At 43.7% G+C, this 17,613-nt stretch overlaps 1 protein-coding gene across 3 annotated transcripts in view; it reads right to left on the reverse strand.

Moving 5' to 3' along the window:
* Positions 1–17,613, reverse strand: part of EXT2 (exostosin glycosyltransferase 2) — a 118,987-nt gene that overhangs the window by 78,021 nt on the left and 23,353 nt on the right. For all 3 annotated transcript variants that reach the window (XM_037522423.2, XM_037522421.2, XM_037522422.2), the window contains one exon: positions 15,927–16,020. In XM_037522423.2, the coding sequence (XP_037378320.1) occupies positions 15,927–16,020 (94 nt within the window). The remainder of the gene's footprint in view (positions 1–15,926; positions 16,021–17,613) is intronic.

A 17,613-nucleotide genomic window follows, 5' to 3' on the forward strand; every position in this document is an offset into this window, starting at 1 on the left:
CCCGTCTGATGCGGACGCATTGGGCCTGACCGTGGGTCGCCCATGAAACTTTCACTAGGTCTCCTTCACCACTCACCACCCTCCTAGGCACTGAAGATGGCTATGATTTGCATGTTTTTTTCCTATTTAAGAGAAAAGTTCTTTCAAAGTAGATCTACTTGGGGAAAGTTAGAAGAAAAGGAGTGAAGGAACTGAAAGGTAGGGAGGACTCTGTGGCTCCTTGTAGGGAATGCTCAAATGTTATGATCTTCCGTCCTGCGGGAAACACGAAGGGATCAAGGAGGAAGAAGGAGAGCCTCAGTCAGCTTCTTGACGTGTGACAGACAGCTCCTGAAATAGAAAGCCCTTGGTTTCAAGTCTCAGGGGCATCACCTTCAAATATATCAATGTTCTAGGGGTGGATCAGTTTTCCCCACTGCTGACGCCCTGCTGTGAGGAGAGATCCCAAGCAAAACACACGCTTCTGACCGGGAGCCTTTGAGGTGGAAGGCTCCATGAGGAGTTCAAAGGCAAGGCCGGCCAGCGGCTAGCACCTCCAAGAGCCGGAGGGGTGAGAGGTTACTAAAGCAGGAGCCACTGACCAATAAAACTGTGTTTGGCCAAACCTTCTCAGTAAAGAGACTAGGGATTCATTTCTCCTTTGCCCCATTTTCTGCATTTTCCACGCCTCTGAACTCCCACCATTCTCTAGGTCAGATCAGGGAGCCTCGCTGAAGATGAGCAGCTGACCAGTCCTCTTTCCTGGTTCCATGAAATAGCTGAGAGGTGGAATGGAAACCTTTCATCAAGATCTGTCATCAAAAATAAATAAATAAGACCACAACTTGGGTCAGCTGGTGGTAAAGGAATCTGCCTGGAGTGAGATCTCCTTGTTTGCTACGCTAAAACCAGGAGAAAGCAAGCCTACGTTTGTTTGATTGGAGAAGGCAAATATAAAACAAGCCTTACTCCAAGTAGACACACTTGAAAGGCTGCCCTGTTCATTAGGACACACACACCAATGCAAGATGAAAAGGCACTCAGAAGACAAAACCGGAAGGCCTGCTGCATTCCACAAGCTGTTGTCTGGCACGCCACCTTAGGGTGACTGTCTCTCCTCTACTTTTTTCAGACAATAACAATTCCTGAGGTCAAGGAGTTTGCAGATAGTAACAGTTCCAAGGAGATACTGTCTGGCAGGTTCTTGTTTTGGGGACATGGATACTAACGTGTAGCAGTCAGGTGGAAAAGTATCATTTCCCACTGCCCCTATGCATTCCCAGTGTAGGTCCAATGCCATTTGTCACGGTTTCCCATGACCAGGGGTACCTGCATCCTCTTATCACAGGAGTATCTGTGTGCTGCTGGAAAGTTCCATCTTCTGGTGATTAAGGGTTAGTAAGACAAGCTCTCTTGGTGACCCTGAGTGGAAAGTCCAGCTTGGGACTCTGAACAGGGGGAGAGGCTCTATGCAGCTCCACAATGCCAGCAGTTCTCAATTATTTCCCAGGCCCCCTCCTACCTGAAGGATGACCTATACCATGGGTGAGAGTAACCACAGTTCATTTTGGGAGGGACTTTTAAGAGATCCAAGTTCCCATCCCCCACCCCAGAAAGCATGTATGAATCTGGGTGGGAGAGAAAGCAGCATATGATGAAAATCCCCATGGGGAGTTCTGATCCCTGCCTCAGCCTCTCCCTCTTCACCCTACCACTGAGGCCAAAATGCTGCATAGTGGGACTCGACCCTCAGTGTGCAGCTTAAAAGTCAAGACAAAAACTCAAAGATCTCTCTAAAACATAAGTGGTACATATATAAGATCATCATCAAGACCTGGTCAAATGCACCTTAAAGTTAAAAATACGTTAATCAATATGTGAACTTCAGATACTCGAAGGGAAACCATTAGCTCCTTTTACCTAAAAGTACCAGAGTCTAAAAGATAACAAGCGAACTGCCCTCCTACCACTAAAGTTCTTATCAAAATGGGAAGAAAATACACATTTAAATATAATAAAGTAACCTTCGAGCTACCAGGAGAGAAAGAAAACTGTACTGCCAGAAATGGTTTACATGGAGTGACTTCAGTACCAATTTCAGTCTGATTCGGGGCTAAAGGTCTTTAAAGAAAGGTAAATGAAATGAATAGATGTGACTGTTGCCTTATATGCCAGGAACAGCAGCACAGAATTAAAAGATTGTGTTACTGAAAGCTGAAAACTATGCCACTCCAAAAAATAATTATGCAACCCCAAATCCTGTCAACCTGTACAATGATATGGGTGACAATATATAAATATATACGATAACCTATATTAATATTTAGGAATATAGACATAAATCCTACAGATCAGTTTGATCTTTACTAAAAATTTGAAAACAGTGAATTCTTCACCAAACATATCAACCCTTGGTAATTTACAAGTTATTGTTTTATAAACAAACTTAGAAATTTTTCTAAGCAGGTATATAGCGAATTCACAGAACCTCTACTGTGCTTCCTGTAATGAATAATTATTTCTCAGAGATGTTTCACAAATAGTCCCACCCTTGGAAACCAGTCCCAAAGAGTCAGATAATTCTTGTATGCTGCAAATTAATATTTAACACTTCTATTAGAGCCATTTCCTGAAGTCATGCTCCATATTGGGGACTCATTACAAGGGATTTACCCATGGTTAACTTTAGAGACAGCTCCCCACCTGCCTCTCCACCCGCCAGTCAGAGAAAAAGGTGACTATTCCGTCCACCTTGACCCCTACAAAGAAGAGAGCTTGTGATCCTTTCTACAGGAACTCCCAATACACTTATTTGTTAAGTATTTTTAATAAGTTTGTTAAAATTATTCCCTAAGCAAGAACATCCACTTCATTAAACTTACTAATTACAAGGTATCAATTTAATACCCAGAAATGTATAAGAAAGCAGTTCTATCTCTTTGGAGTTTGGGGTATTTTATTTTGTTTCATTGCTCATTGATTTTTTTATACCTAACTACTCTCCCTACAGGAGCTACACAATAAAACAAACTAGTATTTTTGTTTTCTCAATGAAAATGATCAATCCTAGATCAACAGCTTAAACTAACTGGACTAACTACAAAAATTCCTTGCTTTCGTATCAGCCTCAAGTTAAATGGCTATTTTTAATCAAACACACTTGCAAAATTGCTCATGTCCAGGATTATCTGAAAAAAGGAAAAATAATGTGTTTGGGCCAAAAGAGTGCAAAGCAGCTGAAAGTGTGTATCTCCATTGGCTTTGCCTATCTCCACTAACCTCCTTCCACAAGCTCTATTAGGATAAGGAGAGCAGGCAGCTATAAAGTACATTCTGAAGGCATATTCCACCACCCAGTGCCTCTGGAAAGTTGAAAAGGGAAGGAAGGTGAGGATGCACTTTTAAAAATGCCTGGAAAAACACTCTGGTCAGGAGATGCCAAAGATTCTAAAGCTCTCATCAAGGTGCTGGCCTCACTCCACGTAATACGGTTTTTCTTTCCCCTCAGCTGTCTGTTGCAAGAGTTTTCCAGAAAAGAAGGTGGTAGGAGAGAGGGAGGAACAGCTTCCAGTCCATTTCTCTGTAACTGAGAGGGTAAAAAGGGCCAAGTGTCACAGCTGACATTTATGGAGGGCCTGGCATTTCCATGAAGCACTCTGGGAGGATTACTGGGGTCAGCAATCTGGTCTAAAAGGAGCAGCACAGCAGACTGATGAAAGTCCCTTCAAATTCAATAACATGATGCTGTGGACACAGAGACAGCAGGCTGGAGCTGGCAAAGACATGCAGGCAGAGGTTGAGCCAGTCAGACTGCCTTTAGGAAAAAAATACATTGTGAGCCTGGCTCCCCTACCCTTTCAGGGTGCCCAACTCACTTGCTGAAGCTTGAAAGCACAAACTGCCAGTGCAATGGCATTTCTAATCAGGGGATAAAAGTAAAAGCCCTTGGGGCCTCCCTGGTGGTCTAGGGGTTAAGTCTCAGCATACGATATCACCATAGTGGCTGGCCTGAGTTCGATCCCCATTCAGGGAGCTGACCCACATGGTGCAGCAGACCTCTCCTGTCTCACCTGCTACTCCCCTTAGCAGTGTATGTATTTCAACAGATCCGCCTGTTCTGCTCCCCACTCTGTCTCTGGAGAATCCTCTCACCGCTCCCCATACCTCTGGCCTACACACCAGTTCTTCTATGCAAAAATAAATAAACCTCTGGGGAAAAAAAAAAGCCATTGGAAAATCTTCTCTTGACTAACCCATACTACCCGGGCCCCATGAGCAAAAAAGACATTTCTCTGGGCAGAGGCAAGGTTCCAGACCTGCAAAGTTAATCATCATGCTGGTCGTCTACCTCCAAATCACGGGATGAACCGCCCAATCCCTTCTGCCTGGCATTTTTCGTCAATTTTAATATCAGAAGTTTCACACGCCTGCCTGAGCTCCTGGACTCAGTAGAAAGGCCCATATAGCTGTCAGCAAACTGATAAGAACTTTAAAATGACTCCGCAGGGCCTCTTTATAAAGAAGAGCCAAAGACGTCCATAAAGAAAGAGGGCAGGGGCCACGGAAACCAGCCGCTCACACTGTTTTAACGTGGCACTAAAATGAGCTGCAGATTTATGGCAGTGTTTTAGCTCCTGACCCAAATCATCAGGGGGATGAAGCTCTTGTCTCTGCTCTCCGGAGGGACTTCAAATAAGGGAAGGAGCTGGCAAGAAAGGACGGGGGAAGGAGAGCAGACGGAGCAGGAGGAGAGGAACAGAGGCAGAGGAAGAGAGCACCAGGAAATCAAACGACAGAATTCATTCTCTTTTCAGCAGGATGTCATCAACAGCTGCTTCTACAAGATGACAGCTCCCCTTATATTCACATAAGTTCCTGTATTTTTAGTTCATACCCAGTAAACTCTAGTAACTCTAGTAACCCAATAAACTCTTCAACTGTTTGGCCCCCAAATGTCATTCGATTTTTCTCTAAGTTTATTTTTTAATTTTTTAGTTCAAAAAAATGTCTAAAATCATGATTTGGCAGAGAAGACATTAGAAGAATGGAAAACAGACCGAGTGTAATTTTTTTCACAATAAAGGGGAATAAGGAACAGTATCCAAATGTGCCAATGAACTTTTTTTCTAAAGGCCAGCAAGAGAAACACTGATTTTAATAAGCCATTCTGACCCTAACAGAAAAATAGAACCTCCTTCCATGCCAAGATGTAGAAAGTACAACATAACCCACAGGAATAAACTGTTTCAAGTTTCCAAGCCCAGAAGCAAACGCATAATGTGTCTGTTTTGGTGGTTCCTTAAGACCAAGCTCCATTCCAGGAGGCTCCTTCCAATATTCAAACCCAAAACCGGTGGCGTTCTCCCCCAGAAGACTGTCAGTGCAGAGCAGGTAGTTCAGAATCGAGATGCTTCAGGAAATGTTCTTGTTTAATTGATACAGAGATAAGAAAATCAAAACTTGGAAAGGTTAAGTGACTTGGTCACAGTCACAGAGCAGGTTTGCAGACAAGACAGCAGAGCCTAGGATTTGAATTCAGCTCTTTCTAACAATAGGCCAGGTATTTTCCACAACCAACATTTTCAGACTTTTTGGACTGAAATCCACAGTAGAAAACATATAAGTACTTTACACTACACACATACATATTATAACTAAAACAAAGATCTCGGAATATATTTACCCTTACTATGTAACATGCTGATATTTTCCTTTTTAATCATATTTCATTTTTAAAAAACAAAATGCCAGTTATGACCCACGGAATTGACTTCATGACCGACGAATGAATCATGACTCAGTTGGAAATACTGCAGTAGACAATGCCAGAAAAAAAAAAAAACCCACCAGACTGAGAGTCAGGAGACCTGGGTTTCAGCTTGGCTCAGCCCTGGCCCTAACAATTCATTCTAAAGCCCACTTGAACTCTAGGGTTTACTTGTCATTTGTAAAATATGAGGAAAGGCTTGAGTAATTTCTAAGGTCCCTTCCAGCTCTTTGATTTTTTTCTCCCTAAATCTCCTTAATTGATACTGCTTCCCCCTTTCATCACACACCTTTTCATTACTCCCCACTTGTCATTAGCCTCCCCTCCCCGGCTGCTCTATCTTGCCTACCAGCCTTTCTCACAGAGCCGACCTCCAGGCGAGGTGGGCCCCTGGCAGGGTGTCCTCTCCTCCTACGGAGACTCCAGAGTGAAGATTCCTCTCACCTCATGCCCACTCCTACCTCACTGGGTCCTGACTCCACAGCACAACTGAGTGCACCACACTTCAGGGCCTCCTGAAAGATGAGGGGTCTGTGTCCCTTTTCGTAAAAAGCCTCCCTCCATAGGCTTATACAATACTAGGAAAAAGCAGATGCTTAATATATATTTATTTCATTGGTTTGTGAGTTATGAAATCAAGGACCCGAATGCTCATAAGCTTAGAGAACATTTATGTGGACTGTTTTAGGAAAAGGTCACCAAACTAATTAAAACTGGTATCATGTGGAACTGGAGGGGAGTATGTTAAGCAGGGTAAGTCAGAGGAGACAGACAAATACTGGATGATTTCATTCACATGTAGAATATAAAGAAACAAAGCAAAGAAACAGACAAAACTAAACCAACCCTAGAATCTGACCGCAAAGCTGAGGCTACCAGAGGCGGGCAACTGGAGAGGACTGATGGACTCTGGTGGAGAGTTTCTGGTGTTTTGGTGATGGGTGTGGTATGGTAACACACATCCGGAGACGTGTAAACCCATATCCCTAAAACATACAATCTTGTATGCCAGTGTTACCTCAATAAAATAATTTTCATTAAAAAATATTGGTATCACAATAAGTGAGCATTTAAAGACTAAGCTTTTTTGCTTGCCCATGGACAAGGTATGCCAAGGTTGCCAAGGAAAGCAACTTTATGGTCTCTCCATCTGGACTGCAAGGATTTAAATCTCAGAAACTATACAAAAGAACTGCAAATCAGCCCAAACCTTAAAGACAGGAAAATTTATTTAGACCCTAGTGCACTATAAATTTGAGACAGTTCTATTAAAATGTTTTTCTTGGCTTCCCATCAGATACTTGGCAAAGGTCTTTTTTCTAATAAGATTCTTAATACTAAAGTTGAAAAACAAAAAAGTTAAACACATTAAAACAGAGTCCCAGTGAAATGAGTCTTTATTTATACTTCTTTAAACGACATACAGTGACCAGTCTCCTTCAAAACATGGGTGTGAACACACAGGAATACTCAAGTATAGAGCGTATGCCATGGGGAAAAAAAAAAATCATGAAATTTAAATATGCCACAAAGTGATGACACGCATTCCTAGGCCCCGCCGGCCAGTGAGCCAGGCTTCCACAGACCCGTGGTTGTCTGGGTCCCAGGAAGAGCTCCGGGGAGCAGGCGTTGTGTTCTGCTTAAGGCTAAGGGACCCAGCGGCTTTCTTAGGACAAGTAGGAAAGCACAGACTGGGAAGCACAGCTCGGAGTGCCATGTTAGGGGTAGAGAACAGGGAAAGAGAGGGAGGCAGGGAATATTTGGCATTTTTTTAAAGCCCCGAGAATTCAGTGTGTGGACAATATATAAAAATTTCACAGTAGGTGGAAGTCCTAGCCAGGGCAATAAGACAAGAGAAAGACATCCAAGGAATCCAAATAGGAAAAGAAGAAGTCAAACTATCACTATTTGCAGACGATATGATATTATACATAGAGAACCCCAAAAACTCCACAGAAAAGCTAATTCAACTCATCAATCAGTTCAGTAAAGTGGCAGGATACAAAATCAACACGCAAAAGTCAGTAGCCTTCCTATACACAAACAATAAATCTGAAGAAGAAGAAATCAAAAAAACCATCCCTTTCGTTACTGAAACAAAAAAAATCAAATATTTGGGAATAAATCTAACAAAAGAGGTAAAGGACCTATACAAAGAAAACTATAAAACACTGTTAAAAGAAATAGAAGAAGACACAAAGAAATGGAGAGATATCCCCTGCTCATGGATTGGAAGAATAAACATTATTAAAATGGCCATCCTTCCAAAAGCAATATACAGATTCAATGCTATTCCAATCAAAATTTCAATGTCATTCTTCAAAGAAATAGAACAATTATTGATGAAATTCATATGGAATCACAAAAAAACCCCGAATAGCCAAAGCTCTCCTGAAAAAAAAAGAAGGGAACGGAGGCATCACACTCCCAGACTTCAAACTATACTACAAAGCCATAATCATCAAAACTGCATGGTATTGGAACAAGAACAGACATACAGACCAATGGAATCGAATAGAAAATCCAGAAATAAACCCACACATTTATGGTCAACTAATCTTTGACAAAGGAGCAAAGACTATGCATTGGAGCAAAGAAAGTTTGTTCAATAAATGGTGCTGGGAAAACTGGGTCGCTACATGCAAAAGAATGAAGCTTGACCACTTCCTCACACCATACACAAAAATCAACTCAAAATGGATTAAAGAACTAGACATAAGACCTGAAACCAAAAATATATAGAAGGAAATATAGGCGAAACACTACGTGATTTGCACATCAAAGACATCTTTACAGACACATCACCCAAAGCAGTGATAGTGAAGGCGAAGATAAACAGCTGGGACTACATCAAATTAAAGAGCTTCTGCACAGCAAAAGAGACAATAACAAAAACAAAGAGAAACCCCACCAACTGGGAGAACATTTTTGCACCCAACACTAATGATAAAGGACTGATCACAAAAATCTGCAAAGAGCTGATGAGACTCAACAACAACAAAGAAAATAATCCAGTCAAAAAATGGGCAGAAGAGCTAAAAAGAAACTTCTCTGAAGAGGAAATGCAAATGGCCAACAGGCATATGAAAAAATGTTCAACATCACTTGTCATCAGGGAAATGCAAATCAAAACTACCATGAGATACCATCTCACACCAGTGAGAATGGCACATATTAAAAAAACTAGCAACAACAAATGTTGGCGAGGGTGTGGAGAAAAAGGAACTCTTCTGCACTGTTGGTGGGAGTGCAAACTGGTCCAACCACTGTGGAAAGCTGTGTGGAGATTTCTGGACCTACTAAACATAGAGCTTCCATATGATCCAGCAATTCCACTCCTAGGTATTTACCCAAAGGACACAGAAACATCAATTCCAAAGAGCACCTGCACCCCTATGTTTATAGCAGCACTGTTTACAATAGCTAAGCTTTGGAAACAACCCAAATGCCCAAAAATAGATGACTGGATCAAGAAGATGTGGTACATATATACCATGGAATATTACTCAGCATTCAAAAAAGATAAACACATGCAATTTGCAGCAACATGGATGGCGCTGGAAGGGATCATGCTCAGCGAAATAAGCCAAAAAGAAAAAGAAAAATACCGGATGGTCTCACTCATAGCAGGAATCTAGAAAACTTAAATAAGGGACCAGGAAAATGAATAACTATAAGAAAGTGAAAATCAAAATCAACAAAAAACTATGAACCAGAGACACTTTTAGGGGGGCAGGGGCGGGAGGGGAGGGATTGGGGTCAGAATGGGGGCGCTGCAATTGTATGGGGAATATAACAATAAAATTTATTATCTAATAAAAATAAATAAATAAATAAATAAAAAGAACTTAAAAAAAAATTTCACAGTAGGGGGGATAAGAATGACAGACATTACAGGATCGATTCTGGAAATTCGAAGTGAAACCTTTTCCACATTCCTCATAATGTATTTCCAGGGAAGTGTCCAGTCGTAATGTCTCAAGCAACCACTTTTTTTTAGAAGATGACTCAGTAAGCAACCTGCTTGAATTTTGTGAAAAATCACTCTGAGTTTTCGCCTCAATCCAGGCTCTAGGATTTGAATAAAGTTGCCAGCAGGGGCAGGGAGAGGAAGAACTAGAGTCAAAATAAGGGGGGCGGGGGGTGCAACTGTGTGGGGAATATAACCAAAATGAAAATGTATACATTGTACAAAGATGAAAAATGATGTAAGAATTATATAAAATAAAATATTTTTAAAAAGACAAAAAAGACTTAGCAACATATTACCATCAATAGTTAAAAATAAATTTTTATATTTACTTGGTAAAAAAAATTAAAAAAATAAAGTTATTGTTATTAATAAAAAAAAAAAAACCAAAAAAACAAAACAACAGTTGCCAGCAGCAAAACAGAGTGTGCTTCCTTCCCTGCCCCTCCCATGTGGTGTGGCCTTGGGAAGATTACTCTACTGTGTCCTCAGTTTCCTCACATAAAAAAAACTCAGATTACTCTTCTCCTTGCCAATCACACCACTCTGTTTTCTAAACTGGTGTGTGCTGGGGACGAGGAGTGAGAGAGATGGGGACACACACCACCATGTGACTGCCCATGAACATAACAGGCAGCCACAGCCCAGGGAAGCCCCAAGAATATATCAGTCAGGGCTGCTGAGGTTTCCAGACATCTGAGGGTTTGCACATTTATGCGAGTCACAAAACACATTTAAAAAATAAGAACTTAAACTAAACAGAAAACTATAAAATAAATTAAGAGCCAACACTGTATGTATGTATACACACACATATATTTGCTAAGCAAAATGTAAGCCTTACTTTAAAGATTCAAGGGTACTACCAAGAACGGCAATTGCTGCATCCCCTCAATTTGAAGATGCCTCATCCATGACAGTTTCAAGGGGAAAGAAAAAAAAACTATCTTCAATGTTGGAATTGATGATAAGACGACTCACTAGGATGCCAGAAATCCACACTACGAAAACAAAACATGTACTTCTTTAAATCAAGGAATTCTGCCATCTCGTAATGGTACACCCAGGATATAGTAGGGCCTGCAACTACTAGCCAATGTGCCTTCTGGCCAATGAGCCAAGAGTTCTGTCTTTAAAGCAGCTCTTCCATCTTCTCTCCTTATGCCAGATTGGCAGATAACCCATCTCAGAGACCCTCACCTGTAGTTTTCTCCCCTTTAAATGCATGACTCCTAAACTATATGGCTTTGAAGTCCGGTAACGGTGTTGAAATCCTGTGTAAATACAGCAAGAGTCTCCCTGCAGGGCTCTCCTGGGAACAAAGTGCCCAAATCTGGTGTAGCACACACTTGCACTGTGGGGCCTCTTCTCTGTCTCAGGTAGGCCAGGGGACTACTTGCCAGGGACTTTATTTTCTTAAATCAAAGTGTTTTGTCTTTTTCCTCATCAGCCCATCAGATCTTCATGTATTCCTCTCCTGCAGCACAAATATCTAGTATGCTAAGTGGGAAAATATGAGGGCAAACTGAGACGGGTCAACGTATCAGACTGAAAAGACACTGACATGTTACCTTACCCGGAGCATTAAAGGTGAGGGAGAAAAGATGATGCTGGATGTTTCTGCCACCTCAAAGGCTCCTAGTCAATTGAGTACAAAGAAGAGTTCAAAGGCAAGGCAGGCTCCTAACTTCCACCTCCTAGTGTGGCTGAGGTTAGAGGTCACCACTAGTGGAGCCACTGACCAATAAAAGAATGTTTGGATACTCCACTCAACAGATAAACTGGGGATCCTTTTACACCTTCCTCCCTCTCCACACAAACATTTCTGACTGTACAGCCCAGCGTCCCTCCAGCCTTATGTGAACCTAAAGTGCTTTCTTTTTCACTGTGATTCAAGAGAGACCGGGGATAGGAACGTTCCATCTGACTATAGACAAATATTTGGCTGCAAACTCTTTCCTGCCTTCAGTATGAGAAGATGGCTGAAGGAACTCTCCACCATTCGGGCTTACCCCAAACACTGCCTCCCCAATAAATCTGCTCCTGACAACTTCAGCCAGACCTTCACCCTGCCATTTCAGGTCCCTAATATACTTTGGAAAACCTGTACCATCTTCTTAACTTCCTTTGTGCAGATATGTGCATATCCCCAGGTGACTATTAGTCCTTTGGGGGAACGAGGGAGGTAGCAGATTTCTTATCTCCTATCATCTTCCCTGGTGGAAAAAAAAAAAGTAGGACTTCAATGAATTAATCAACTAGTTGATTTAAGTCAGAGGATAATAAAAGATTAACTGAAAAGTCGGTTTTTCACTTTATAGCTATTATCCTCTATTAATTGAAGGAACTGGTTTTTAACTTACCCATAAAAACGCACACACATACCTCTAAGCCATCCCAGCTTGTCCAGCCATGTCTGGACACTGCTTGTCACTGGCTTTCAAGAATAAAGAACAGAAACACGGGCTGTACTTATCTTCAAAAAATCTTAGCTTAACTACAGTGCTTACTTACTTTAGGCTCCAGCCCTGTATTTATTTCACTTCATGGCTGTTTCACTATCACATGGACGGTCCAGAGGAAAAGATGAATCACTCTGCTTGTCGGGTAGATGTCGTTCTCCATCAGTGCATCCTAATTCCCAAGTCGTGAGAAGAACTTTCACCTCGGGTGGTCACAGACCAGACTGCAGCCTTTCCGATTCCTAACCCCACGTGACAAAATGTTGCTGCGAGACCACCATCACCAAGACGCTATCCCTTATTTCTGAGAACCCCTCCCTCTATTCCATCCGGCAAGAGCAAAACCCTGGGCTAAACACTATTTCTTCTTCATCAGACAGAGCTGTCTCTGGCTAGAGGCTCTGGGTGTGAACCCCAGAGTAACTCCTGGCATTGAGGATTTCTCGGCAACATTTTAAATGAGTCACTTAAAAGCAGATGGAGACCTCTGCTGGCTGTAACTGTCCATGCAGCTCCTTACTCTAGCTCACAGTCACTCAGAAAGAAAACCAGACTGTTCCTCAGTCTCGGTTTATGCTAAGGTATCAGCTACTGATGCAGCAGGCTTGCCCCTAAGCATTTATACTGTCTTATAAAAAGACCCAAATTTGACCTCCCTAAAGAGCACTCACTAAAATGTAAAAATTTTCCAGAACCAGGTATATATGGATACTACTTTTTTTAATTACTCCTCAAAAGATCAGGTTAAATCAACAAATGGTAAACAGAGGGCAAAATAATGAACATAGTTTTGCGAAGGGTCCTATAGAGCAAAGGACTCTAATCTTGGAAAGAAAAGACCTTAAATCTCAGTGGAACAGTGGTCCCAAGGCAAGCAACCCTCCCAATGAGGACAGCTGGCTCTGTCCAGAGAGGCTTTGAGTTGTCGCAACTTGGAAGAAGGCTGTGCTAGCGGCATCTAGTAGCTCAGCTGACTCACACTTTCCACTTAACTGGGAAGTTCCTCAAACTGGTACCCTCACACCTAGTCGAGATCAGTGCAGTCTAGAAATCAGGCTGGGAGAAGAAAAGAGATGCTTTTAGAACACAGACTCTTCAGGGGAGGGGGGCAAGACTAAACAGGGCCCTGCAGCGGCAGGCTGTATGCCTGAACACAGCACAGAGAAAGGAGCATCAGAAAGCAGGAGCAGATTTAGAGGGAGGCAGGGAAGTGCCAGGACAACCTTTCTTTTGTAATTTGACAAAATACTGGGTTTTCACCACCAGAGGGGGTAACTGGCCCTCACAACTGGAGGTGCCTGGGGGAGAGAAGACCGCTTCAGCATTGACATTGTCAAAGCTGAGTAAGGGTCTTGCTAGGACAAGCATTTGGCAGGTTCTGAACAGCAGGCCGGAGCAGAACCTGGGTCAGATCAGGGCTCAACACCACATCCTCTGAACCCAAATAACCGCAAGGTGTCCTGTCCTAAGAGACTATTACTTATCATCCTGGGAGCTGATTCTGAGCTGGCCACGGAGCATGACCAGCTTCTCGGGTCTGTGGTTCTGCGGCTGTTCCGTGTCCTGGGAGCTGCTGCTGGGACTCGACTCCCAATCAGTGCCCTCTTCCCAGCAGGAGGGTGGTGGGCGGAGAAGTAACTGGATAGAATTTGCTCATTTTTCCCCCTCAATCTTTTCTTTTAAAAACTGAATCTAGTAAAAAGATGATGTCCAATTTAGCAGGTGATTTTTTTATTCTTTATTTACTTTCACATTTCAGTAGCCACATTAAAAAAAAAGTGTGTGTGAAAATAGTTTCAGTGTTTTATAAAAGTGAAAACATGCGAAATACTATCATTTCAATATGTAAACAATGAAAAACCTTTTAAATTATTTTAATTTGGGGATATACTTTTACTCTTCCATAGTGCACACGTTCCACTCACCCTCCGCCAAACCACCCAAGCCAAACCCCCACCACCACCTTCCTTCCTCCCTCTTCCCTTCCCCTCCCCTTGTTCCCTCTGGTAACCATTAAATTCTTTTCCTAAGTCCAAGATAGTCATGTTAAGAAATCAGATGTCACAAAAGGCAGCACAAACACCAGGACGCTTCAAGGAGCATTTTCTGCTAAGCAAGTTGTAAGACCCACAGGTTTAGATCAAGAATCTAGAGACCTCTAAACTGATTTTCTAATTCACTAAAACTCAGAAGCAGTCAGCCATCAAGTAACAACTGGGAAGCGTAGAAACTTAAAGACAAGTTTGCTACGAAAAAACTACAGGGAAGCTAAAAATCAACCTGTCATTTGTTTTCAAATCAGAATGTCAAAATCATTTACAGATGAGATGCCTGGGGGCCTGGGAAGGAAGATCCATGGATGGTGACACTGTCAGGGACAGGCCACACTGGCATCAGGCCAGGCATTGTGAGGTAAGAATCTACAGGCTTAATCACTGGGTGATGCCCCATCTCTTTGGTCAACAAGCTCAGTACCACAATAAAGAGGAAGGGCTGAACACATCCACTAACCTGCACTCCCTCCTTAACCCTGGAAAAGACAAGTAAGGGGAACTTTCAAAAATGAAGGCATATACACTCTAAGATAATGAGATAGAAGGTAACAGTAAGAAAATGTGGAATCTGAAAGCACATCTTAGCGTTTCAAGGCGGTAGCTGACTCTTACAGGCCCAAGAGAACCCATCCTACAGCAGTGGGGGAAAGTGGGTTACACTGAGAAAAGGGGCATTGGAAAGTTGGAGCAAGATTTAGAAGGGAGGCAGGGAGGTGCCAGGACAGCCTCTCTTTTGCAAGGGTTGACATAACACAGGGTTTTCACCACCAGAGGGGGTACCTGGCCTTCACAACTAGAGGTGTTCAGGGGAAGAGAAAAGGACCACAGGGCCAAAGGGTGGAGCCCAGACTGAAAATGTCTTTATGAAGCAGTAGAAGCCCAGATCCCCTCCCCATTCCACACAGCCAGGGCACCGCCTGGCTCTCAATCAGACAAGGTGAAACACAGGCTCACCGCCTGAGGGTAGGTGCCAGGACAAAGACAGGAGGTGCACAGAGGAGCCACATCCTTAACACTGAGAGCCCCCCAAACCTCTTCTCCAGCTCAGTACTGACATGAGGATAGTCTATTTTTTTCTTTAATTGCTTGACATTTAAGCCCAACTAAATTTCAGGAGAAAGGGAAGCAGGACTCAAAGGGATACAAACCTGTGCACGCTTTAGACAGCCAAGTAAAGCCCAGAGAATGGGCCTCAGAGGAAGAAGAGAGAACTGGAAAGGGGGCCATGAGAGCAGCAACATTATAGGGGAGAGGGGAGGACCAGGGCATCATGAGGGCATCTGACCTGGGAACCCAGCCCAGCTTAGGCAACAACATGCTCAAGGTCAAAGCTACTTATAAGCACCCCTGAAATGTTACAGCTTCCATAATTGTCTCAGCCACTAAAACGATCACTTCCGGTGAAAACCACCTTTCAAAGAGGTCCAGCTCTCTGTCCTAAACACACCACTCTGCTGTGACCTTGCAGCCCCAGCAGGCTTCCCTCGGGAATATTTAAATCCAATAGCTATGTTTTCAAACCTTATTTGACACAACTTACCTACACATTTTCCTCTTTAAGGCTGGCTGGTAGGTGCAGTGGGGGAAACAAACCCCACGCGCGTGCAGTTGCTGCCGTTCTACACCCCCACCATCAAGGACGCCCTCTCACACCACCCAGGTCACCTCCCCAACAGGCCTGCCTGGCCTCTTACCTGTCTCTGCATTTCTTCAATCTGTCTTTGAGGGATGCTCTGCAAAATACTGTACACCTCTGACATCTTTTCTTCTGGCACAACCACAGATGCTCTAGAGATAAAAGCAGAACGACTGATATGCAAAAGTCCTTACACAAAGCAGGTCTACGCGCGTGGTCTTGTTTCATCCTCATATGTGGAACCAATACCAAAAACCACCTTCAGCTCAGCCCCTTCCAACAGTGCTTCCTCCTGCTCTCCTCCCGTCCTCAGGACCTGATCATGGCCAAGGAGTCCTGTCACAGCTCCGCCTTCTCATCTACTCACTCCATTTGCCTTTCATCCTCCCTCCCCACCACCAGGCTGTGCGAGCCACAGTGGCCGCCTCTCCGTCACCAGGACGCATGCGTTCTGCCCCACCACAGGGCCTCTGCGTGTGCAAGGCCACCGAGTCCCTACACTCCACCCTTTGCCACCTGCTCGGAGTGAACGATGACTTTTCTCCTTTAGCTATCTCCTCACAGGTGTTCATCATCTATACAGTGTATACTGGTGACGCCTCCAGTAAGCGTGAGGCCCTGGTAATACAACCCTGAGCAAACCAGACGAGGCAGGCCAGGGAGTGAGAGGATATGAGAATACCTGAGGGAAGAGCATTCCAGGCAGAAGGACTAAGAAGCAAAGGCCCCGAGGAAGCACCATGTGAGCAAAGTTCCAGCTGCAGCAAGGAGGCCAGTACAGAAGCACAGTACAGAAAAGAGAGGATGCCAGGGACACAGAGGATGGCAGAGGGGGCAACTGGGCCCTGCAGGAACTGTAGGACTTGGGCTCTTACGGAGGCAGAAAGCCATTAGAAGGTTTCAGGCCACACATGGCAAGATGTGATCAGGTTCCAGCAGAACCCTTCTGCCTAAAGTGTTGGAACCACTACAGGAAGCAGGAGCAGGAGCAGGAGCAGGGAGAACAGCTGGAGACAATCGCAAAATCCAGGCAAGAGATGCTGATGAGGGAAGAACTGATGAGAGTGATGAGCGAACAGAGCCAGCAGGATTTAGGAACAGATTAGATATGGTGAGGAAAGGAAAAGAGGACTCAACACTGACTTACCCCTCATGGAATTTACTAGCAACTGCAATTATATTCATATATATTAATTTATGAAAATCTGAACACACGCCCCTGCTCTCCCCAACTTGGATGGAAACCACGCCTCGTCGCACTCACGGCACATCCTGAGCACTGCACACTGCCGAGCACACGTAGTTAGCACTGACTAAATATCTGCTAAGGAAGTAAATGATTTCTACTACACAGATGGGGGGGAAGTGGCTCAAAAGAAAAGTGGCTCAAAAGAAGTTATATGACTTGTCAAATCACGAAGTTAGCCAGCAACAGAGATGGTTATCTGAACCCAGGTCTTCTGGCTGCAAATCCAGGGTCCCTCCACCGCTCACACATGAACACAACTCCCCAAGCAGGTCTGGTTCTCACAGGAGTATCTGCAGACTCAGCTCAGGGTCAATGCCTCTGTGAAGTCCCACCAGCCCCGCTGCCAGTAGAGCACCAATCTCCTCCTCACTCTTCTCCCAGCACCCACAGCCAGGCTGCGTCTCCTCCTGATATTCTGATCTCCCACCACCAGACTACGAGCTTCTTAGAGGAAAGGTTTCATCTGGATTACCTTTGCATGCCCATACCCAGCACA

This window comes from Talpa occidentalis, unplaced genomic scaffold, assembly GCF_014898055.3.
Source record: "Talpa occidentalis isolate TD23 unplaced genomic scaffold, MPIMG_talOcc4v2.1 talOcc4.3, whole genome shotgun sequence".
In the NCBI taxonomy this organism is placed as follows: Eukaryota; Metazoa; Chordata; class Mammalia; order Eulipotyphla; family Talpidae; genus Talpa; species Talpa occidentalis.